General features: G+C 35.6%; 1 protein-coding gene across 1 annotated transcript in view; it reads right to left on the bottom strand.

The window, feature by feature from the left end:
• Positions 1-9,973: 9,973 nt before the first annotated feature.
• The window catches only part of ZNF879 (zinc finger protein 879), a 57,649-nt gene continuing 40,488 nt past the window's right edge, over positions 9,974-27,134 (bottom strand). Inside the window, 1 exon segment of the mRNA XM_067732548.1 lies at positions 9,974-14,893. Coding sequence (XP_067588649.1) covers positions 13,918-14,893 — 976 coding nt within the window. The 3' untranslated portion in view covers positions 9,974-13,917.

Genomic DNA, 27,134 nt, shown 5'->3' with positions numbered 1-27,134 from the left:
ACACACAAACTGGGCAAAGATTTGAACAGACTCTTCACTAAAGAAGATGAATGGATGGCAAATAAGTATGTGAAAAATAATCAAAGTCATTAGTCATTAGAGAAATGCATTTAAAAACTACAATGGGATAATATTACCAACCTATTAGTATGATTAAAATGAAAAAACAAACAAATAAGCAAAACAAATACACCCGGACAATACCAAGTGCTGGTAAGGATATGGAGTGATAATGCAAAATGGAATGACTAGTTGACAAGCAGTTTGGCAGCCTCCTGTTAGGTTAAACATTCATTTCCAACATGACCTAGCAATCCTATTCCTAGACAGTTACCCAGTAAAAATAAAAATAACCTCTCTCTCTCTCTCTCTCTCTCTCTCTCTCTCTCTCACACACACACACACACACACACACACACAAAATAGAACAGGAGATCTAAGACTAAGAAGATCTAAGATGAAAAGTATAATATATGCATAATGGAAATACCAGAAGAAGAAAGGGAGAATGGAGCAGAAGAAATATTTGAAGTAATGGTGGCTGAGAATTTACCAAAATCAAATGACAGACACTAAATCATAGACCAAGGAAGCTCAGAGAACAGGCAGGATCAATACCCCCAAATCTAACACCTACCTAGGCATTCAAACTGCAGAAAACCAACAAAAAAAAAAAAAGGGGGGGGGGAAATGCCAGAGAGGCAAAAACACATTATTTATAGAAGAACAAGAAAAATGATATCAGCTTCTCACAACAAACCATGAAACCATGGAGAGTGGAGTGAAATATTCAAAGCGCTGAAAGAAAAAACCCCACCAAGCTAGAACTCTGTATTCAGTAAAATTCTTATTTAAAAGTGAAGGAGAAATACAGAGTTGCTCAGACAAACAAAAATTGAGATAATTTGTCACCAGAAGACCTTCCTTGAACAAAGTATTAAAAGAAGTTCTTTGAAGAGAAAGAAAATGATATAGGTCAGAAACTCAGATCTACATAACAAAAGGCAGAGCATCAGAGAAGGAATAGATGAATGTAAAATAAAATCTTCTATTTTTCTCATTCTTAATTGATCCAACAGATAACTGTTTGTCCGAAGTAATAAGAACAATGTATTGAGTGATTATTGCATATGGATAAGTGAAATAAATGGCAGCAATGTAATTAGGGATTCAAGAATATTGTTTTAATACTACATTGTGAAGTAGTAGTATAGTATCATTTGAAAGTGAACACAACATTAGTTGTAAACCTATATTGCAAACTCTAGGGCAACCTCTAAAATTTTTTTAAAAGTAGTACAATTGATACGCTAAAAAAGGAGAGAAAATGGAATCATATAAAATGCTCAATTAAAATCAGAAAAGGCAGAAAAGAGGGGAAAATAAGAAATAAAGAACAAGTGCAATAAATAGCAGACAGTTACAAACATGGTAGATATTAATCCAATGATATCAATAATCACTTTCAATGAGAATAGTCTAAATCTACCAACTAAAAGACAGAGACTGAAAATGGACAAAAAACAAGACCCAACTATACATTGTCTACAAGAAACTCACTTTAATTATAAACACACAGAATAAAAATAAAAGGATGAAGCATGATATACATACTAACACTAATCAAAAGAAAGCTGGAGTAGCCATATTAATTTCAGACAAAGCAAACTTCAGAACAAAGAAAATTATCAGGAACACAGAGGGGTATTACATAACGATAAAGGGATCAATTCTCAAAGAAAACATAACAATCCTTAATGTGTATGCACCTAACAATAGAGCATCAAAACAGGTGAGGCAAAAACTGATAGAACTGCAAAGAGAAATAGACAAATATACTATTACAGTTACAGACCTCAACAACAGCAAATGATAGATCCAACAGACAGAAATTCAGTATGCACATAAATCAACTCAACAGCACCATCAATCAACTGGATCTAATGGACACTATAAAATACTTCATTCAAAAACACAGAATACATACTCTTCTCTAGCTCACATGAAATAGTCACCAAGATGGACCATATTCTGAGCCATAAAATGCACCTTGAAAAATTTAAAAAAATAGAAATCATACAAAGTATGCCCTCATGCAAAACTTAATTAAACTAGAAATTGATAATAGAAAGACAGCTGGAAATTCCCCCAAACATTTGGAGATTAAACAGTGCACTTCTATAAAGAGCACATGGGTCAAAGGAAAAGTCTCAAAAGAAAATAAAACTACTTTGAACTAAATGAAAGTGAAAATACAAGTTACCCGATTTGTGGGATGCAGTGAAAGAAGTGTTTAGAGGGAAAATTATACCTTTCAATGCATACATTACAAGAGAAGAAAGTTTAATAATTCAATAATTCAAGGTTTCAGCTGAGGAAACTAGAAAACAAAGAGCAATATAAACCTTTATTGCAGAAGGAAAGAAATAAGAGGGAAAATAAATAATAAAAACTGGAGCAGAAGTCAATAAGATTGAAAACAGGAAATCAAAAAAGAAAATCAACAAAACCAAAAGCTGGTTCTTTGAAAAGATCAATAAAATTAATAAACCTCTAGCCAGGCTGAGCAAGAAAAAAAAAGAGAGAAGACACAGTATTCTTGCTCACCGGGAAATAATGAAGAGAAGAATTTCTGACATGGAATATCTCATCACAGCATAATTTCTTCATGATAATTAAAAATTGAAAATGACACTGCAACATAAGTAAGTTTCTGAATGGATCATTTGTCAGCTAATCAAGGAAATCTGTTTACTGATGATAAGTTAATTAAATCACATTTAATTGCAGCAGCTAAAGAAATATTTCCAGAGAAAATAAACTTGTTTAAGCCTTTCAGTGAGAACAATTGTTCAAAAAGTTGAGGGCATTGTGAGCAATGTCAATAGTCAGTTAAAGATATGGGTTTTTAAAAATAAATTTATTGATTGATTTATGGCTGCATTGGGTCTTCGTTGTTGCATGCGGGCTTTCTCTAGTTGTGACGAGAGAGGGCTACTCTTCGTGTGGTGTGCGGGCTTCTCATTGTGGTGGTTTCTCTTCTTATGGAACACTAGGCACATGGGCTCAGTAGTTGTGGCACACATGCTCAGTAGTTGTGGCTCGCGGGGTCTAGGGCACTGGCTCAGTAATTGTGGCACACGGGCTTAGTTGCTCTGCAGCATGTGGGATCTTCCTGCACCAGGGATTGAACCCGTGTCCCCTGCATTGGCAGGCGGATTCTTAACCGCTGCACCACCAGGGAAGTCCCAAGGCATATGGTTTTAAGTGGTTTTCCTTGGCTCTTGATGAATCAACAAATGTCAATGACACTGCTTGATTGTTGTTTATTTGATGAGTCACTATTGCGTTTAAAACAACTGAAGAATCAGCCTCTATAAATAGTCTGTGTGGAAAAACTATAAACAAACCAGAATATTTTTAAAGTTGAAAAAATGCTCAGGATAACCTGAAGTGGAATCTGCTGTGTTCCAGCTGATGATAGTAAAAATATGTAAAGAGCAGAAGGAGGCTTAGTTGAACAAACTTACAAAGATTGTGAAAATGTAAGGTTTTTTTAAACCTGTGGATATTCATCAGCAGGTAACATGCAGAAAATATTTGAGCTTATCATGTCTTATTGAACAAGTAGTGGCAACACTGAACTTTACTTGCTCTTGTGGACTTAACTATTGTCAGTTCTGTGATTTTTTTTTTTTTTTTCAGAAATAGAGGCTGAATACCCTGTCTTGCTCTGCTACATAGCAGTTAAATGTCAGCAGTAGTGAAGTTTTATTGCAATTTTTTTCACCTCAAGGCTGGGGATGAAATTTTTCTGAAAGTGAATTGTATTCTATCACTATTTTAAACACGGCATGGCTTTGGAAATTAGCTTTTGCTGCAAACTTAATAAATGTTCCTCAATGAATTCAATTGCCTAAAATTACAAGGCAAGTGAGAGCTTATATGTAAAAATATGTAAAACTTATTCTGGGGCTTCCCTGGTGGCGCAGTGGTTGGGAGTCCGCCTGCCGATGCAGGGGACACGGGTTCGTGCCCCGGTCCAGAAAGATCCCACATGCCGCGGAGTGGCTGGGCCCGTGAGCCATGGCCGCTGAGCCTGATCGTCCAGAGCCTGTGCTCCGCAACGGGAGAGGCCACAGCAGTGAGAGGCCCGCGTACCGCAAACAAAACAAAACAAAAAACGTATTCTGCTGTAGCCACATAGCACAGGGAGATCAGCTCAGTGCTTTGTGTCCACCTAGAGGGGGTGGGATAGGGAGGGTGGGAGGGAGACGCAAGAGGGAGGAGATATGGGGGTGTATGTGTATGTACAGCTGATTCACTTTGTTATAGAGCAGAAACTAACACACCATTGTAAAGCAATTATACTCCTATAAAGATGTTAAAAAAATTTATTCTGCTGTAGAGTCATTTCAACAACAATTAATATTTGAATCACAAGTAATGTTAAGGTGCTTTATACATGTTCCATGCTGTCAAAATTTAAAAGAAAAAGTGATATCTCCTCTCCCACAAATATTCTCTGCAGATATAGTTTCTGAGCACAAACTTCAGTTCAGCAGTGCTTTTTTTTTGGATCTCAGTGCAGGTACAAAGGAAATTTCCGTATTCCAAAATCCATTTAACAGTACAATGGAGGAGTATCTACCTAATCTTCTATTGGAAATAATCTTCAGTGTAATGATACGTTAAAAGGAAAATATCAAACGAATAATCTAACGGATTATAAATGACTTTCAAGCAATGAATATGTGCAACTAAGATCATATGCTCAAATTGGGAGACTGGGATTGACACATATACATTATTGATACTATGTATAAAATGGACAACTGATGGGAACATGCTGTATAGCACAAGGAACTCACCTAGTGCAGTGTAGTAACCTAAATGGGAGGGAAGTCCAAAAGGGAGGGGATATCTGTATGTGCATGGCTGATACATTTTGCTGTGCAGTGGAGGCTAACACAACATTATAAAGCAACCATACTCCAATAAAAATTAATTTAAAAAATTAAAATCATGTGCTCATGGACTGATATCTGTATTTGGCAATACCTAAATGTGAAAGAACATTTTCAAAGATGAAATACATAAAACTTCATTATAGATCAACATTAACAGATAAGCATTTGCAATCAATTTTTTACAACTTTACTAAGACAGAATTCACATGCCATGCAATTCATCCGTTTAAAGTGTACAATCCAATGCTCTTTAGTATATTTTCAAAGTTGTGCAACCATTAGTACAATCAATTGTAGAACATTTTCATCATCCAAAAACAAATTCCATATCCATTAGCAGTCACCTCATATTTTTCCAACCATCCAAGCCCTTGGCAACCAATAATCTATTTTCTGTTTCTATGGATTTGCTTATTCTGATCATCAAATATAAATGGAACTATACAATACATGATCCTTTGTGACTGGCTTCCTTCACTTAGCACAATGTTTTCAAGGTCGATCCATATTGTAGAATATATCAGTGTTTCACTTCTTTTTCTTGCCAAATAATATTCCATTGCATGAATATACCACATTTCACTTATTCATTCATCAGTTGGTGAATATTCGGTTGTTTCCATTTATTGACTGTTGTGAATAATGAGTATACAGGTACAAAATTTTCAATGGATGTATGTTTTCATTTCTCTTGGGTATATACTTAGCTGTGGAATTGCTGAGTCATATGGTAACTCTATATTTAAGCTTTCAGGAAAATGTCAAATTATTTTCCAAAGAGGTGACACCATGTTATACTCCAACCAGAAGTGTATGAGAGTTCCAATTTTTTTCCATGATTGTCAACACTTTTTATTACCTCTCTTTCATTCTAACCATCCTCGTGGGTGTGAAGTGGAATCTCCTTGTAGTTTTGACTTACATTTCCTTGATGGCTAATGAGGTTGAGTATATTTTCATGTGTTTTTGGCCATTTGAATATCTTCTTTGGAGAAATATCTTTTCAGATAATTTGCCCACTTTTATTTGAGTTATTTGTCTTATTATTGAGTTGTAGTAGTTCTTTATATATTCTAGACAGTACATTAGCAGATAATATAATTTGCAAAATTTCTCTTCCATTCTATGGACCAAATTTGTACTTCCTTGATGGTGTCCTTTGGTTCACAGACATTTTAAATTTTGGCGATATTCAATTTATGTATTTTTTTGTTTTGTTTTTGTGGTTTTGGTGTCATATCTATGAAACCACTGCCTAATCCAAGGTCACAAAGATTAATGCCTATATTTTCTTCTAAAAGTTCTATCATTTTGGTTCTTACATTTAGGTCTTTGATACATTTTGAGTTAATTTTCATATATGGTGAGGTAGGGATCCAACTTTACTCTTTTGCATCCAGTTGTCCCAGCACCATTTGTTGAAAGACTATTCCCACTGGATTATCTTGGTATAGTCAATTTTAATGATAGGGAATACTAACTTTAAGCAAAACAGTTATTCCCTCCCACAAAAGATTTGTAAAATATAACAACTGTACTCAATTGTTGTGTTTTGAATTTCATCATTAAAAATTTGTGGAAATTTGTTTCTTTCTTGCAATACAATAAATATAAGTATCTACATAACATCCTTGATTTTGCCTCTTGGTCCACAAAACCTAGAATATTTACTATCTAGCCCCAGAAGTTTGCTGGTTTCTGATTCCTGATCATTATACAATGTCTTCCATGGTGAATCTTAGATCAGCTACATGCTACAGGACTCAAATTATTGTATAACTTTTAAGTCACTATTGAATGACTTATGACATTTCAGAAACAACTCACATCTACAACACTAATAAATGCTTAGTATGATATACATGCAGTTCATTACAGCACAGCTATCACCAATACTGTTTTGGAGCTCAAGTTGCAGAGCCATACACATTCTAGATCAAGAGGAGGATATTTCATATTGATGCTAGGTTGAGGATCAATAGGGAGCTGCACTGCTTGGGATAGCCTTTCACCCTATAAACTTTTGCTGTGCTGGGATCCCAGACCCAAGGAGAGTGATATTGCCTTTCTTTTCCTCTGGGAGCAAATTCTTCCCTGGGTTCCATTACACTTGCTATCTTCCATCTCTTCACTTGTTGTAGGTGGGAGCAGATTGCCTCTTTGTCTTATAGGGGCAGTGTTATGCTGACCCTAAGAAACCAATTTTCCTTCCAGAGGGAGCAGCTTTTTCCAAGATAAGCATGGATTCTCCTGCCTTTTAAAGGTAGTTCAACTTTGATCCCAGTCTAGGTTTTCAGAGTGCATCTCCAGTTTCAGCCTCTTCATTAACTTTGTTAAGTATCAATATAATTTATATAATATAAATTATATTTATATAATATTATATAAATATTATAATTATGTTATAGCTATAAAACTATATAATAAGTTATTAAGTATAACTTATAACATATTTAACAAATAAAGCCCTTTAAAATATCTGTTCATTCTGGTGTGGTAAATATGACTTCTGTGGTTGAAGGAAGAAATAACTGGGGGAAGTGGGTGGAGCACAATACAAAGCTATCATAGCAAACAGTGTTACAAGTAATCACATGAAGCAAACTAATCTCTCTACAAGTTACTCTCCCAACAAGACATAAAAAGGCCACCAGCACCTTGTTTGGTGTTCATCATACAACTCTTTATCTTTTACACCAGGACCTCCTAAGTACTAATTATAGGGTTGAGAGAAAGCGTTATTTTCATCCTGCATTCATTCTGACAAGGTTTATTCTCACTTATCCTGCCACAGTCTTCTTTAAAGATCTTTCTTATAAGAGGGAAGAGCAAGGGTTGGGATAGGGAATGGGAGAACGAATTCACTAGGGGACACAGGATGTAGATCAATAAAAGTGAGAAAGCTTCTTGCATTAAGTAACTAATTGCCGGGGATTCAATGTAGGAACTTCTTGGTACAATAATGAGTGGAAATCACTCAGCAGAAACATAGACAGGTGAGGCAGTTTTCTTTGGATTAGGATATTTCAGTGATATAAATGAAAATATTCTGTCAACTCATCTGGTCCATACCTATATATCTACTTATCTATATGTGTATATAGTTATTTTTACAGATATATAAAACTAGGATCCAGAAAGGGTATCAAACTTTCCCAAGTTCACAACAGTGAGTGGTAAAAACTAGCTCTTTTAACTCAAGTCTTTTGATTCTGAAAACAATTTTCCTTCTATATATTAGAATTGTGTTTGAAACCAAAACCTCTTCACAAAGTTTTTCTGTAGCTTCACTTGTAAACCCTAGCATTTTCCCATATGGGCCGTGATATCCTTCACTTGTAAGATTTCTGTTCTACCTTCACTTTTCCTCATTAGGTGTGGCCTTGCAGGGTTACATGTGAACTCTATACCAACTTCACTTTTCCATTAGCTGTGAATTTTGATATAAATTCAGACTCATGTTTTTTTTCTCTTGGTTGCTTTTGTCATATTAACTAAGGCACAAGATTCACCTCGTTGGTCTTGAAATGCCTAGCTCCTCCATTGTTCACCCATAGTATAATGCAACATCATGCAGACACACACAAACGCACAGGTCCTGAACAGACACAAATGTTTTTCTTGTTTTTAAAAACTATGTTTAAAATTTACATACAATAAATTTGCATTTTCTTAGAGTTCTATGAGTTTTAACACTTTCACACTATAGATCCGTGTAAGTACTACTAACCAGGATATATAACAGTTCTATCCCCCAAAAAACTCTCTTGTGCTATTGTTTTCTAGTCAAACCCTCTCTTCACCCCTAGTCCCTGGCAACCACAGATCTAGTCTCTGTGCCTATAGTTTTTGCCTTTTACATAGTGCCATATAAATGAAATCATATAGCATATAAGCTTTGTGACAGGCTTCTTTCACATAGCATAATGCCTTTGACACTCATCCACGTAGAATGTATCAACAGTTCATACCTTTTTATTGCTAAGTGGTATTCTAATATATGGATGTACCACAGTCTGTTTAACCAGTCTATTTCTGGACTCTCTTTCTGTCCCATTAATCTACATGTCTATTCTTTCACCAATATCAGTGTCTTTATTACTGTAGCTTTGTAGTAAGACTTAAAGTTGAGTATTTTGAGTCCTTCAACTTTTTCAAAATTGTTTTGGCTACCGTATTTCCTTTGCCTCCCCACTTAAATTTTAGAATCAGCTTGTCTGTATCTACAAAAAAATTCTACTGAAATTTTTATTCAAATTGCGTTAAATCCGTAGAATAAATTGATGAAAACTGCCATACTAACTATATTGTCTTCCAACTTGTAAACATGGTATGTCTCTCCATTTATTTAGATCTTTGTCATTCATCAACATTTTGTAGTTTGCAGTATTTTTATCTATGTACAATATTTCTTTACTTTCCACTTTTATCCTTTCAGAGTTACTGCAAATGCAGTATCTTGTTTAAATTCATTTTCTAATTGTTCATTGCGAGTACACAAATACAAAAATTTTTACATGTTAATCTAGTATCTTGTGACCTTGTTAAACTCATTAGTTCTAAGAGCTTTTCTTGTTGATTCCTTGGGACAATCATGTCATCTTTGAATAGAGGCCATTTAATTTCTTCCTTTATAAACTGAATGCTTTTTTTTTGCCTGATTGCATTACAAGGACTTCCAGTATGACGTCAGTTAGGAGTGTTCAGAGTGGACATCATGACTTGTTCCTGATCTTAATCTCATTCACTTGATCACCATTAAGCATGATGTTAGTTGTGAGTTTTTGGTAGATGTCCTTTATTAGGTTAATTTCTCTTTTATTTGTAATATTCTGAGTTTTTATCATAAATGGATAATTTTGTCAAAATTTTTTTCTGCATCAATTGATATGATCATGTATTTTTTTCTCTTTCTAGTTCAGTTTGGATATATGTCAACGTATCTTCAGTTTACTGACTCTTTTCCCTGTCATCTCTATTCTGCTACTAAGTCCTTCCAATGATTCTTTTTTTTTTTTTTTTTGGTAAATTTTGTGACTGTATTTTTCAGTTCTAAAATTTCCATTTGGTTCCTTTTAATATATTATTTTCCTGCTGAGAATTTTGAAGTTTCCATTCAAGAATGCTCACATTTTTGGAAACATTTTTATAACACCTACTTTATAATTTCAACATTTGTGTCATCTTGGGGCAGTGCCTGTTTTCTTTTTCCTGATGAATTGTTGCAATTTTCCTGATTTTTATACTTTGTGCAATTCTGCATTATATCCTGTGCGTTTTCAATGAGACTCTGGGTCCAGATCAGGGGGTGAGTCTGGGATTATATACACAACTTTATGAGATGGCTTTCCTGAGTTTTCTTTTCTGTCACCACTCTGACACATTCCAGCTCCCAGGGGCCACTTCTATTCCTGGTCTTCTGGTTAAAATACCAAGGCTTTAGGTTCTCCTCTCTGGTACACACCTAATGGATATATCTACCTCCAGGTCCAAGCAGCAAAAAGATAGTGAGAGAAGAAAAGCAGTGGGGATTCTTCCAACCTTTTGGCCCACAGTTCCTCTGACCAGAGATAAGGGTTCTCCTCCCTCAGAGGTTTAGATGTCTGTTCAACCACCAGTGTCCTCACCACTGGAATGTCTGGGAGTGCCAGACTGGCCTTATTTCAAAATCTGGTTTCCTTCCCAAATCTGCCTGCTACCATTACTTTTCAGGATCCTCAGGCAGCGGCTCCATGCATTCTCTAGGATTTTTAGTCAGATTTAGTGGGAGATATAAGGTGGTGTGTGCTTATTCCATAAGGTGGAACCAGAACCAACCAAAGTTATTTCCAATGATTATATCCATATGGGATAAACTCTCAAACAGGAAATTTATAAGTACAAAGGAAGAATATTGACTGCAAGTTTCATATTCATCACTTTTCCAATCACATTTTGCCTCAATTTTTAATTAAAATTTGAACATACAGAAAAGTTTAGAGAATGACCAATGAACATAACTATATCCTCCACAAAGAGTCAACAACAGTTGACTAATTTTGACATATTTATTTGAAATATGCTGCAAACATCATGACTCTTCAAACTTGAAAACTTTTGCATGCATCTCCTAAGAATAAGGATATTGTCCTTTATACCTCAATACCCCCATTATACCTAGGAAAATTAAACATACCACATTATCTAATACCAATTCTATCCTCGTGTTTCCCCAAGTGTCCCCCCAAATGTCCTTACAGTTGTTCTGATTTTTCTGAATCAGATCCCAAATAAGAGTCACACCTTGCAGTTGGTTATATCTCGAGTGTCTTAATCTAGAAGACTCCATTTTTTGTTTTATTACATTGGCTTTTTGAAAAGTCCAGACAAGCTGTCATGTGTAGTAACTCACATTCTGGGTTTAATTCCTTACTATGTAATTCAACTTGTTCCTCTATTCCTTGTATTTCTTGTGACAGGAAGATCAGTCTAGATAAGAGATTTAATTAGATTTTCATCAAAATTTTTTTGGCAAGAATACATCACAATGATCATGTGTACTTCATACTGCATCTTGTCACGAGTCACATGTCAGGTTGTCCCACTAGTAGAGAAATTAAGTTTGACAGCCAGATCTCTCCATTATAAAGGCATATCTTTCCTTTGCAATTGGTATCTGTGATCTTTTGACATCATGTAAATAATGTTTGTTAATTTTTTTTCACCTAATAGGGTTTCCCCATCCATTGAACATGCCTGATTTAATTACAGTAAGGGTTGTAAGATGGTGGTTTTTCTAAATCTGTCACTCCATGTACAATGAACGATGACATTCTTCAAATAAGTACATAAAGAGCTTTTCTTTTTTTTCTCTATTTTTTCATTATAGGCTCATTTTATTTTACTTAACATGTTATAACCAATTACTGTGATTATTCTTTTTGATGTTTAAATTGTCCTAAATTTGACCTGTGGGAGCTCCTTTAAATTGTCCCCCAGGTCCTTCTGACATTATCCCATTAGTCTCTGCGTGCTTTGTTTCATTAAAAATATTCCAGGCATACCTTACATTTTCCATGTTCCAAATATGGAATCAGCCATTTCTCCAAGGAGCCCTAGTTCCTTTTAGTGGGAAATGGCATTTAGAAACCAAAATCTTCGTACTAAGTTTGGTCACTGCTATTGGGTAATCAAATATGTTTTTATCTAGAATATCTTGCAAATGGCTCTGTATGATGTTAAAAACTGGGGTTTAAAATCTTCATTTTCCTTATAAATATACTTAAATATATAAGAAAACACTTTTTTTGGCCGTGTCATGCAGCTTGCAGAATCTTAGTTCCCTGACCAGGGATGGAACTAGGGCCCTGGCAGTGAAAGCACTGACTCCTAACCACTGGACCACCAGGGAATTCCCAAGAGAACACTTTCTAATGAGCTAAGACAAGTCAAATGCTGAATGCTTGAGTTTAATTCTAAAACCTTTCTCAGATAGAGAGTTCTAAATAATTTTACTAGAACAATTTTTTGAATGATACCAATTGTGAAAGTGAAATATAAAATTGGAGGAAGTAGGCCCAGGGGAAAATGAAATCTTTCTAAAAAACACGGAAAATGTTTGGATAACCAGTTTTAACTGATGATTAGAATGTTTAATAATAAAATATTCATGTATCACTTTACACAAAAGAAGTCCTAAAAGATGTGTAAACAAAAATAAACAAAAAGGCAATCTTGTACGTGAAACCCCCAAATGCAATTTCACCATCCGTACCTCAGCTGGGTTTCAGGATTTATGTACAGTTACTAAAACAGCAGGTATAATTAGGGACATATAATAAAAAGGAAAAACATGATTTTAAGTCAATTATTAAGATTAAAGTCAGGGGGAACTTATCAAACATAAAAATAAAACTGATTAAATTACAAAACAAATAGCTTTGGGACTTGGACTCTTGGGACTTGAGGTTGGAAATGAACCTAAAATTACCACAGAAAACTGAAGACCTAGATTCTAGTCTTAACGCTACTCAATAAGCTCAATTTCTTCATTAGTAAAATGAAAGGCTATAAATAAACTAAATTAAAATCTCTCCTGGCTCTAATGAGCTACCAGGTGTATAATCAGATTCTGGAAATATATCCCTTCTGCAACCTATAAGAGAGTATTTGCATGACAGTCTCTCCATTTGTTTCAGTTTACTCCAACTTCTAAAGACTATTCAGCAATCATATCATATAAAAAATAATATAAGGAAAAGGAAGAGACACCACTGGGCAAAATTTTAATTTTCAAAACTAAATTCTAAATTAATAAAACCACATTTTTTAATCATCAAAGACTTTTGGGAAAAATATACATATAATCCAAAATTCTGTGTGTGTATATATACACATGCATACATACACATTTATGTGGATACATGTATAAGTATAGATTGCTGGTGAGGCAGTTCATAAAAAGTGAGCTTGATTATTTCCATGTGAAAATCTAAATTTAAAGAAGTCCTTTCTATTTTTAGCTTCTCTTTATGAAAGAAAGCATGTCCTACATCTGTCTGCCATTTGAGACAATAAGGCTCCATACTTATTCACGTTATTAATAACTCAATGACTATTTTTAAAAGAAAATTCATATTGAAGATTACTGTTAGAAAGGAATAAAATCTAATGAAGGAAATAAAACTTACATTCCATTATTTTCATGTTTTTTAAACTTAGGACTTTTACATTTTTCTATGAATTTAAAATTTTTATGTTTTTAGAAACCTTATAATTTACTGGTTCTTATAAAATTTGACAAGTCAGTGCTCTTAATATTCGTTGATTAATTTTACCATTACTTAATGGTAACTATTTTCTCTAGAAGAAGAAGAAAAAAAGACTTGATCTATCAGAAGTCTGTGCCCTATTTATTATTCTCCTGATTATTCTCCAATGAAAAATCTTAAATTATTTGAGAGATGAATTAAACCTCACAGGACTTTTCTCCTCTAAGAAATTCTCTGATCCCATATTCCTTCCATTTATAGAGTTTTTCTTTATTGTGAACTTTTTTGTGTCTACAAAGGTTTGATCTGTAACTGTAGGCTTTCCCACATTCCATACATTTATAGAGTTTCTCTCCAGTATGGATTCTCTCATGTTCAGTTAGGAATGAATATTGGCTGAAAGCTTTTCCACACTGATTACACTGATAGGGTTTCTCTCCAGTATGAATTCTCTGATGCCTATAAAGGTTAGATTTGCAACCAAGGGCTTTCCCACATTCTCCACATGTGTAAAGTTTTTCCCCAGTATGAATTTTCTGATGTTCATTAAAGGATGAATACTGGTTGAAGGCTTTCCCACATTCATTACAGTGATATGGTTTTTGTCCAGTATGAATACGCTGATGTTCAATAAGGGTTGAGATGCGAGTGAAGTTTCTCCCACATTCCAAGCATTTACACAGTTGTTCTCCAGTATGAAGCCTCTGATGTTCAGCCAGGGATGTAAACTGGATGTAACTTTTCCCACATTCACTACATTTATAGGGTTTCTCACCTGTATGGATTCTTTGATGTCTATGAAGTTTTGCTCTACAATTGAAGGCCTTCTCACATTCTCCACATTTATAGAGTTTCTCTCCAGTATGAATTCTCTGATGTACAGTGAGGGTTGAACACTGGCTAAAGGCTTTACCACATTCCTTGCACTGATAGGGTTTCTCTCCAGTATGCACTCTCAGATGTTTGATAAGGGTTGAACTACTGCTAAATGCTTTCTCACATTCATTACATTTGTAAGGTTTCTCTCCAGTATGAATTCTCTGATGGGCAAGAAGGGATGATCTGTGGCTGAAGGTTTTCCCACACTCATTACATTTGTAAGGTTTCTCACCAGTATGAATTCTCTGGTGTTCAGTAAGATGTAGACTCTGGTTGAAGCTTTTTCCATATTCACTGTAAATATGAGCTTTTTCTCCTGGGTAAATCTGGAAACACCTCATTAGATCAAAATTCTGTTTAAAATCTCCCCCAGAAGTATAATATATATTGGGTATCCTTTCTATAGGAGCACTTTGTTGTCTAACAAGAACTGTATTTATAAATAAGCCTTTCCCTAATTCAAGACTTGTCTGGTTTCCAGCTTCACTGATGGTTTTTTTGTGTGAGGCCATCATTTGCCTGAGAGGTTTTTTCTGTTGCTCTTGCTGTCTCCTGCCCTCAAATTCCAAAGTTTCTCCAAACGTGACATCCAAGTGACCAAACTTAATGGATTTTTTCTTTATTATTCCCTGAGATGTTTCTTCTATAGAAATGTCCTGTTCAGGAGGCAATGCTTCTATTTCAGGCCATGTCTTGAAACCTGGAATAAATCAGAAGAATTAATGGCTCCTCTGCTGGAAGAGATAAATATGCATCAGTGGGACAAAAACATTGGCAATGATACATATAAAAGAGGTTTGATACCATCTGATCTCCAATATGAACTTGAATCTGGAGAAAAACAAAATGGAATGGAAGGAGAAGTAAATAGGTTAAGGAATGTGGGAGAATACAGTGGACAAATTAACAGTGACAGTGAAGACACTGCCACTTGAGAGAAGTAAAGGTAGGAATCTTTTAGAGAATAATGAAAGTCTACAAGAGATGTGAAGTTCTGAAGTATGCCCAAGCTCCAAGCTCAGATCTGATTCTAAGTGAAAAGATTTAGTTTGAGCTGATTCTAAGAAACTCTGAGTTAACTCTTAGCTTACTTTAATCAATCCATAATTGAAAATAGATTAAAATTAGATCACTGTAATTAGGTAATTGTATGTATTTAAATAAACTATACAACTTAAGTAAAATATAGATTATTTATGTTAATAAAATCCATCCAGCTTTAGTATTAAAATATATTTTATTAAAATTAAATAAGAACAAGAAATACAGGCTATAAATCTGTATACAAATATAGATTTTTCTTAATGATCCATGGAAAACCTAACAGTTTGGATTTTCAAGGATCAACCAAGGTACTTTCTCTTTTTATCCTTTCCCACAATATGACCTTCCCTGCCCATCTAGAAACTTACCCTACTACTCTAATCTCATTTACTTACAGAAACTCAATTATTTAAGCCTAAATAATCCACCTCTTTCTTAGAATTTCAAAACACATTTTCAAAATATTTAATTACTTAACATATATATAAAGTCTGTGAAAATAATTCAAGTATTTGTTCCAGGAGAGCAGTGGATATGTCTTATGATGATTTGTTAATTCCTTATTGTGTACAAGACAAGTACACAATTAGAATGTCTTAGATAAAAAAAAAAAAATGAACGAGCACAGGGAATGAGGTGCAAAAGTTATTCTGAAGGTCAGGTGACCTTGAAAAGGAAAAGAGATTCTCTCTTCTCTTACTGGACTCCTGAGAATCAGTCATTTATTGAACAAATACTGAATAATCAGCAATGATAATATGAAATAAATAAATGGCCAAACAGTAATAGTTCATTTCTACATGATGTGAGAAGCCTCAACTGCATAATTCAGGTTTGAGGTTCAGAGAATGAAGATACAAATATCAACAATATTAGTAAAGAATGGTTGTATGAAGGAAGATGGACAATAGAGATGGGTTGGATTTCAATAGAAAAAGAAAAGAGGATCCTGTGAGTCAGAAAGAAGGCCTGTCAAAGTCATCTGTGGGGAAAGTAAACCTATTTAGGGGAGGCTGATTGACTAAAGAAGGAAATCCAGGTTGGAATTAGTTAAAATTTTGGTTAAGCACAGTGAGGACAAATATAGAGTTACTGAATAACTAGTAGAAGAATTTAGAAAAATCTAGATAACAGAAGGTGTCATAAGTTCTTAGACAGATAATAATAAGACAAAAGTGGTCATATTTGGTAAACTGAACAGCTTGGATCAGAGGAAGGACAGAATGGAATCTGAAAAATAATGTAGCTGCAATGATCTGGCTGGACTGAGTACTTTGAGCCTCACTGGCACTGAGTTAATCACAGAGGCAACTCAATTCAATTAAAATTGAATTTGAAAAATTTTTAAAAATATTACTAAAGCCAATATATTAGATGCTAGAGGCACAAAATTCAAAGACCTGGTCTCTCCCTTAAGTATGCACAATCTTATTAGAAAAATACCTAATACTAATAAATATAAACACAATAACTATAATTCATCATGATAGATACCATAATAAATGTGCTCAAGGTATGTAGAAAGTGATATATGAACACAAATGATGGAAAATTAATGCTGACTGGGAAGTAGGAAAGATAAGGAAAACCTACAGATAAGAGTGGCATTTTAGGTAGACAGATGGATCTTGAAGGATAAGTAGTCTTCCAGTGGATAAGGTGGAAGAGGTGACTCAAGCTGAAGGAATAACACACAAATGATAATGAGTACACAGATATGGCCAGAACACTGATCTGAAGTGGAAGTGGCCATTGATGAGACCATAAAGGAATATGGAGACAGGCTATGAAGTAGGTTTAATGTCACATTAAGGAATCTTACTTTACTCCAAGGATAACAGAGAAACAATATAGTCCCTTAAGGTATAGGGTTAACACCTGAGTTTCAAAAAGATCACTTTGCTGATGGCATGGAAGGTGGGTGAGGAGAGGCTCAGAGAGGGTAGGTAACTTTCCCATAGCTCATAAAACTTGTAAGTAGTGGTAAAGTGAAATTTGGAATGTCTAAATTCAAACCATGATCTTGAATGTTATACTGCACTGCTTACTAACTCTTTATTTGTAGAAAACTGTATTTTAATAAAGTTGAAAACTATTTGTTGAGAGAAGAGTGAAAAAAAGATGTTAACAAAAGCAAGAATCATAGATTAAAGGTTAAGCCACAAAGACGGAAGCAAAATATTGGCAAATCTATGTCCTATGGTGAATAGAAATGACATTGGGGATCTATTTAGGTTTCTTTCATCAGATTTCAGCTTTCTAGCTCTGTGACCAAAGTACTTTAAGATCTTTGATACTCTGTTTCTTCAGATATAAAAAGAAGTATATAAATTTGATCATCTTTAAGTGATCCTCCAATCCTGACAACCTACAGTTTTATGATAAAGACCAACTAGATTAGACTAGGCTAGAAGACTGGTCAGCAAACTATGGATCTCTGGACCAAATTCAGCTGCTACCTGTTTTTGTAAAGTTCTATTAGAATACAGCCACACCTATTCGTCTAAGTACTGTCTCTGGCTGCTTTTGCACTACAACCACAGAGTTAAATGGTTGCAACGGAGACCTTATGGTCCCCAAAGCCAAAATATTTACAATCTGGCCCTTTATAGGAAAAGTTTGCTGACCCCTGGACTAGAAAGGCTACAGTGGTTATGTTAATGACAGCTGATTGAATATAATAGTGGGAGATGACAACCCAGTCTCCAAGAAAATAAAAGGGAAATGTTAAGAAATCAGAGACAAAGGAATGTTGACAATACTTTGAAATGTGTGGGTGGTAGAAGAAATGAAAAAAATTATAAAAAATTCAAAATATGGCAGAAGGTGTAAAGTATTTAATATCTATCAGACATGAACATGTGTTAACGCAGATGGAAAGAAAACCATGAAGACCAAGAGGCCAAAGACGGTAGAATAACATGAATGAGCCTGCAAAAAAAGGGAAAGGGAAAGAGAATGCAGGGAATGGTATGAGAAGGAAGATGTCAATACAAGGACCTTCTTGATGCAAAGAAAACCATTACAACCAAGGAGCCTTGTCAAGGGGTCCTGAGCATTTCAATAAGGCTCAGAATTTCCAGGGAAGTTTTCAGAGCACTCCTCATGACCTGCTCATGTATAAAGACACTTGTGCCCACCCCCCAGTCACTTACTCACCTAGGCAGGTATCTTGAGGGATTTCTCTTTCCACCATACAGGGATCTTCTCCATGTTGCAACTTGCAGATCAACTTTGGCATTGAAAATGGAATCCCTGCTCATGAGTAAGGAAATGGAGTTTGAACAAATGGCATGAAGAGCAACCCCAGAACTAACTAACTGGAGCCTATAGGGCAGAGAAGGCAGCATAAGCACTCCTGAGGGGGACTGAGGCCTTTAGGGGGATGGAGGAAACAATATAGGGCCCTGGCTATGAATCCCTCTAAGATGTGAGTCCTACATGTTTTTCAGAATCTAAACTGGGCTCTAGTCATTGGAATAGGAGGGAACTGATCAGGAGGTGGGGCAGGAGGAAGGCAGAGGATGAACAGCAGCATGAAGGGCATCACAACAAACAGGTACACTTTCAATTCTACACCGATTTTTCCTTTCCCAGGGGCACACAGGATAGAAACCTGCAGACTCTGAACCTCAGAGGGAGCTCTAAAGTGCTCCCACGGCAGACTCTCCATGACAAGCAAGGCTCCTTACCCAGCGAGACCAAGGTGCTGTAGTTCTCCAGCATCACCTCCCGGTACAAGGTTCTCTGGGCAGAGTCCAGGTGCAACCACTCGTTTCGGCTGAAGAGCACAGCTATATCCCTAAACGTCACTGACTCCTGTAATGGCAAACCCATTCCTGTTCACCCAGGAACATCTTCTCCTCTGGAAGACTTGGTAAGAAGGTGACACTGGGATGTGTAGTAACCATTCTGAAAATGTCTCAGGATTCTAAATATTTCAAAGCAACTATTTACGTTATTTTTGGAACCACCCATCAACTATTAAACAAATATTTATTGAGTACCCACTTGGAGCAAAGACACATGGCATGTACTGTGATATGGAAAAAAGGGCAAATTTCCTCCCAAGAGGGAATTTATATCCCACCCTGGGATCTGTCAGAGTAACTGAACACATCCATTTACCTCCTTCCCACTCAAAATCCAAATTAAATGAAAGGAAAAAAATCAGAGAACATTTAGAGCAGTGCTGGAAAACTAGGGAAAATATCATTAGTAGAACAGAAATAAAAAGGAATTTCTGAGACATAAAGCAAATAATAAAAATAATATTAGTTAATGTTTATTGAACACTTACATGTTAGGGACTATGATAGAAACTTTGTATACAGTAACCCATTTAATTTTCACAGACATTCTATTAGGAAGATACTATAATTAAAACATTTTGCAGATAAAGAAACAGTTCAGAAAGGTTACAAAATTTTCCCAAGGTAAAACTGTTAAGAGTGGTGGAGCTCCTAACTGAATTCAGAGAGACAGGTCTCTAAGATATATTGTCAGATGGGTTTCCACTGACTATGAAAATTAAAAGAACCAAACTACCTGCAAGACTATAGAGGTGCAAAAGGGAACTGCTGAGAAGGTAAGTTCTTCCAAAAGAATCCCAGTTAAACCCCAAAATGTAAGAAAGCAGAGGTTGGACAGCCACCAATTCTTGTATGAAAGAGTCTAAGGGAGTAACAGTACAATGCTTAGTGGGTATTTTGTTGAGAATCTATCAAAATGTAAAAGGTATATTACTTTAACCTTGCATTTCTAAATACTTCTAGGATTCTACTTCAAGGAATAATCACACACTGTGTAGGGATATTTGTTGAAGGATGTTCACTAAAACATTACTTTTAAGTTAATGGTTATGGTAGGTTGAATAATAAACCTGTAAACATTATACATATGACAAAGGGACTCTGAGGATCTGCTGAAGGGTTTTGAGAGGGGGCGATTATTCTGGATTATTATCCAGGGGGATCTATAACGGTCCTTATAAGAACACAAAAGGAATCAGAGTCAGAAGAAGAGAAGGCTATATGATGATGGAAGCAGAGACTGAAGTGATATGCTTTGAAGATGGTTGAAAGGGCCATAAACCAAGGAACAGAGGGGGCCACCAGAAGGTGAAAACAAGGCCAGGAAACAGATTTTCACCCCAGAGCCTCCAGAAAGAAGCAGCCCTGCTGAGAACTGGACCTTAAGCCAGTGAAACTGATTTCACACTTCTGACCTCCACAACTGTAGGAGAATAAATTTATGTTATTTTAAGCCATAGAGTTTGTGGTAATTTGTTACAGAAACAATGGGAAACTAATACAATGGTGAAAATTTGAAGACAACCTACGTTATCAATAAGGGAATTTATACTGCATAAGCAGTATAAGCAATTTATACTGCATTTAGTCCATGAAATGTTATATAGCCATTAAATAGAATGAGATAGATTTGTATGCCTGACATTGGAATTTGACCGTGATATACTACTGATTCATATGAAAAAGCAAGCTGCCAGTCTGTATGTGTTGAAACATTCTTTATCTATATATGCATATGTGCATACAAAAATATCTGAAAGAATACAACAAGCTGTCCACCCAGATTACTCTTTGATATTTTAGAAAGGGACAGAAAGGCAACCTTTCACTTATTATGTTATACCGTTCAATTAGGCTTACATTTTTTTACAGGGTGTATGCTTGTTTTGAAATTTTTTTAGATTCCACTTTAATTTACATGTTCACCTTTAGCTATACCTCTTTGCATTTTTAGTGGTTGCTGAGAATTATAATACACATTCTTAGTTCTTTATAGTGTATTTAGAGCTAATATATGATTTCACATAGAATGCAAGAACCTCGCAAATATATGGTTCTTCTTCATGCTACAGTTATTACAAAGATTTTCTCAGTTCATATAGTTGACAGGACTCATCAGACTGCTCTGAGACTACTCATGGAAGGCAAAGGGTACAATGCAGCAAGATAAACACTGTGCAAGAAAGTCTTTATGGAAGTCAGAGATATTCCATGTGCAATCTCCCCTTATCCACACGCACAGACTATGCTGTGTCTCTGGAGCTATACAAGAAATTTTGGTTTAGGGGAGCTCAAAGGAGAAACACTCGGCAGGGGCCTTTTGTGTATCAAGCAAGGCTTGTCAAACCATATAGGCCAGCTGCAAACCAGCAGTGAAGAAGATGACCCCGGGGGTGGTCAGTGGCATTTAAGGACCACATCCACTTCCCTTATCCTGGCCAGGAATCAAAAACAGCCATCCAGGCATCCCTGGAGACAAAGATAGAGCTTTTCCAGTCCAGACATAAAGGAATTCTATATCCACGGTAGTTATATGCATTATTACATCCACTTACACGATAAACTCCATAACACAGTATTATACTTTTGCTTTAAACAATCATATCATCTTAAAGAAACTGAGAAGAAAAATTAGTTATATATTTCTATAATATAAATATATTTATTCAGACAAATATAAATATATATATTTATATTTATCCATTTCTAATACTCTTCATTTCCTTCCTAAGATTAGGTCTGGTATTATTTCCTTTTAACTTGAAGAACTTCTTTTAGAATATCTTGTAGTGCAGGCCTGCTGACAATGAATTAGCTTTGTTTTCTTTTATCTGAAAATGCCTTTATTTCATCTTCATTTTTTTTTTTTTTTTTTTTGGTACGTGGGCCTCTCTCTGTTGTGGCCTGTCCCTTTGCGGAGCACAGGCTCCAGACGTGCAGGCTCAGTGGCCATGGCTCACAGGCCGAGCCGCTCCACGGCATGTAGGATCTTCCCGGACCAGGGCACAAACCCATGTCCCCTGCATCGGCAGGTGGACTCTCAACCACTGCGCCACCAGGGAAGCCCCATCTTCATTCTTGAAAAATATTTTCATTGGTTATAGAATTCTGGGTTAACAGTTTTTTTCTTTCAGCATATAAAAGGTCATTATTGTTTTCTGGCCACTGTTGTTTCTCATGAGGAGCCAATGGACATTCAAATATTGATTCTCCATATGTAATGTGATATTTTTTTTCTGTCTGCTTTAAAATCTTTGGTTTTCAGTGATTTGTCTATGACTTCTCTGCCTAATATCATAGGCACTAGCCACAAATGGATATTAAGTGCTTAAAATGTGGCTAGTCTGAATTGTGATGTGCTGTTATATATACACACCAGAATATATACTAGAAAATATTTATATATACACAAATAAATATATATACATATGATATTTCAATAATAATTTTGTACTTATTACGTGTTGAAATAATATTTTGGGTATACTGTGTTAAGTAAAATATTAAAGTTAATTTATCTGTTTCTGTTTATTTTTTAATGTGACTACTAGAAAGTTCAAAAAAATGTTTTACTTGAAGTATGGTTGATTTACAGTGTTGTGCCACTCTCTGCTGTACAGCAAAGTGACTCAGTTATACACATATAGACGTTCTTTTTTATATTATACACATATAGACGTTCTTTTTTTTATATTCTTTTCCACTGTGGAATATCACAGGATATTCAATATAGCTCCCTGCACTATACAGTAGGACCTTGTTGTTTCTCCATCCTATATATAATAGTTTACATCTGCTAATCCCAAACTCTCAGTCCTTCCCTCCCATACCCTCCTCCCCCTTGGCAATGACAAGTCTGTTCTCTATGTCTATGAATCTGTTTGTTTTGTAGATAAGTTCATTTGTGCCATATTTTAGATTCCACATGTAAGTGATATCATGTGATATTTGTCTTTCTCTTTCTGACTTACTTCACTTAGTACAATAATCTCTAGTTGCACCCATGTTGCTGCAAATGGCATTATTTCATTCTTTTTTAAGGCTGAGTAGTATTCCATTGTATATACGTACCACATCTCCTTTATCCATTCATCCATCAATGGACATGTTTCCATGTTTAGGCTATTGTGAAGAGTGCTGCTATGAACATAGGGGTGCATGTATCTTTTTGAATTATAATTTTGTCTGGGTATATGCCCAGGAGTGGGACTGCTGGATCATATGGTAATTCTATTTTTAGTTTTCTGAGGAACCTCCACACTGTTTTTCACAGTGGCTGCACCAACTGACATCCGCACCAGCAGCGTAGGAGGGTTCCTTTTTCTCCACACCCTCTCCAGCATTTGTTATTTGTAGACTTTTTAACGTTGGCCATTCTGACTGGTGTGAGGTGGTACCTCATTGTAGTTTTGATTTGCATTTCTCTAATAACTAGTGACACTGAGCATCTTTTCATGTGCCTACTGGCCATCTGTATGTCTTCTTTGGAGAAATGTCTATTAAGGTCTTCTGCTCATTTTTCAATTGGTTTGTTTTGTTGTTGCTGTTGTCGAGTTGTAGGAACTGTTTGTATATTTTGAAGATTAAGCCCTTGGTAGTCTTATCATTTGCAAATATTTTCTCCCATTCTGTAGGTTGTTTTTTCATTTTTTAATGGTTTTTTTATGGTATCCTTTGCTGTGCAAAAGCTTGTAAGTTTGATTAGGTCCCATCTGTTTATTTTTATTTCTATTGCCTTGGGAGACTGACCTAAGAAAACATTGGTACAATTTATGTCAGAGAATGTTTTGTCTATGCTTTCTCCTAGGAGTTTTATGGTGTCACATCTTAAGTTTATGTCTTTAAGCCATTTTAAGTTTATTTTTGTGCATGGTGTGAGTGTGTTCTAACTTCATTGGTTTACATGCAGCTGTCTAACTTTCCCAGCACCACTTCCTGAAGAGACCGTCTCTTTTCCCATTTTATATTCTTGCTTTGTTGAAGATTAATTGACTGTGAGGGTTTATTTCTGGGCTCTCTATTCTGTTCCATTGATCCATATGTCTGTTTTTGTACCAATGCCACACTGTTTTGATTACTGTAGCTCTGTAGTATTGTCTGAAGTCTGGGAGAGTTATGTCCCCTGCTTTTTTTCCCCTCAGGATTGCTTTGGCAAGTCTGGGTTTTATGGTTCCACATAAATTTTTGGATTATTTGTTCTAGTTCTGTGAAAAATGTCATGGGTATTTTGATAGGGATTGCATTAAATCTGTAGATTTCTTTTGGTAGAATGCCATTTTAACAATATTAATTCTTCCAATCCAAGGGCATGGGATATCTTTCCATTTCTTTGAATCCTCTTTAATTTCCTTTATTAATGTCTTATTGTTCTCAGTGTACAAGTATTTCACCTCCTTGATCAGGTTTATTCCCAGGTATTTTATTTTTGGGGGGTGCTACTTTAAAAGGTTTTTTTTTTACATTCCCTTTCCGATATTTCATTTTTAGTGTACAGAAATGCAACCAAGGGACTTCCCTGGTGGTCCAGTGGTAAAGAATCTGCCTTCCAATGCAGGGGATGCAGGTTCAATCCCTGGTCAGTGAACTAAGATCCCACATGCCATGGGGCAACTAAGCCCATGCACCACAACTACTGAGCCTGCTCTTCAACTAGAGAGCCTGTGTGTCACAAACTACAGAGCCCACACACTCTGGAGTCCACACGCCACAACTACAGAGCCCACGTGCCCGAGAGCCCGCATGCCACAACCAGAGAGAAAACCTGCATGCCACAACTAGCAAGAAGCCCATGCACCACAATGAAGAGCCCACACACCACAACAAAAGATCCCGCATGCCACAATGAAGACCCGACACAGCCAAAAAAAAAAAAGAATGCAACTGATTTTTGAATGTTAATCTTGTATTCTGCTACTTTGCTGAATTCATTTATTAGCTCTAGTAGCTCCTGTGTTAGGTCCTTAGGGTTTCCTATATATAGTATCATGTCATCTGCATATGACGATTTTACCTCTTCCCTTCCAATTTGGATATCTTTTATTCCTTTTTCTTGTCTGATTGCTGTGGCTAGGACTTCCAATACTATGTTGAATAGAAGTGGTGAGAGTTGGCATCCTTGTCTTGTTCCAGATTTTAGTGGGAAGGCTTTTAGCTCTTCACCATTGAGTATTATATTGGCTGTGAGTTTGTCATAAATGGCTTTAATTAAGTTCAGATATTCCTCTATTCCCACTTTTGTAAGAGTTTTTATCATGGATGGATGTTGAATTTTGTCAAACGCTTTTTCTGCATCTATTGAGATGTTCATGTGGTTTTTTACTTTTCTTTTGTTAATGTGGTGTATTACATTGATTGATTTGCGAGTGTAGAACCATCCTTGTGAAGCTGGGATGAATCCCACTTGGTCATGGTGTATGATCTTTTTTATGTGTTGTTGGATTTGGTTTGCTAATATTTTGTTGAGATTTTTTGCATCTATATTCATTAAAGATATTGCCCTGTAATTTTCTTTTTTGGTGGTGTCTTTGGTTTCAGTATCAGGGTGATGATGGCTTCATAGAACGTCTTTGGGAGTATTCCCTCCTCTTCAATCTTTTGAAAGAGTTTGAGAAGAATCAGTTTAAGTTCTTCTTTATATGTTTGGTAGAATTCGCCTGTGAAGCCATCCGGTCCTGGACTTTTGTTTGTAAGGAGTTTTTTAAATTACAGATTCTATTTCACGTCTAGTGATTGGTCTGTTCAAATCATCTATTTCTTCTTGATTCAATTTCAGTGGGCTGTATGTTTCTAGAAAGTTGTCCATTTCTTCTAGGTTGTCAAATGTGTTGGCATATAATTGTTCATAGTATTCTCTTATGGTTTTTTGTATTTCTGCAGTATCAGTTGAGATTTCTCTTTTTTCATTTCTTATTTTGTTTATTTGGGTTCTCTCTCTTTTCTTCTTGGTGAGTCTGGCCAGAGGTTTTTTAATTTTGTTTACCCTTTCAAAGAACCAGCTCTTGGTTTTATTATTTTCTACTTTTAAAAAAATCTCTATTTTATTTATTTCCTCCCTGATCTTTATTATTTCCTTCCTTCTGCTGACTTTAGGTTTTGTTTGTTCTTCTTTTTCTGATTGTTTTAGGTGGTAGGTTTGGTTGTTTACTAGAGATTCTTCTTGTTTTTTTGATGATGGCCTGTATCACTGTGAACTTCCAGCTAAGAACTGCTTTTGCTGCATCCCATAGATTTTGTATGGTTGTGTTTTCATTGACATTTGTCTCAAGGTATTTTTTAAAATTTTCTTTTTGATTTCCTCGTTGACCCACTGGATTTTTAGTGGCATGTTGTTTAGTATCTATGTAGTCGTTTTTTTCTCATTTCTTTTCCTGTGGTTGATTTCTAGTTTCATGCCATTGTGATCAGAGAAGATGCTTGAAATAATTTCTATACTCTTAAATTTGCTGAGGTTAGTTTTGTGCCCTCGTATGTGGTCAATCGTAGAGAATGTTCTGTGTGCGCTTGAAAAGAGTGTGTACTCCATTTTGTTTTGTTTTGGATGTAACGTCCTGAAAATATCAATTAAGTCTAACTGCTCTATTGTATCATTTAGGATCTCTGTTGCCTTACTGATTCTGTCTGGAAGATCTGTCCATTGATGTGAGTGGGGTGTTAAAGTCTCCTACTATTATTGTATTCCC

This window comes from Pseudorca crassidens, chromosome 3, assembly GCF_039906515.1.
Source record: "Pseudorca crassidens isolate mPseCra1 chromosome 3, mPseCra1.hap1, whole genome shotgun sequence".
Lineage (NCBI taxonomy): Eukaryota > Metazoa > Chordata > Mammalia > Artiodactyla > Delphinidae > Pseudorca > Pseudorca crassidens.
The sequence above is the reverse complement of the archived record's forward strand: the minus strand, read 5'-3'. Positions and strand labels throughout refer to the sequence as shown.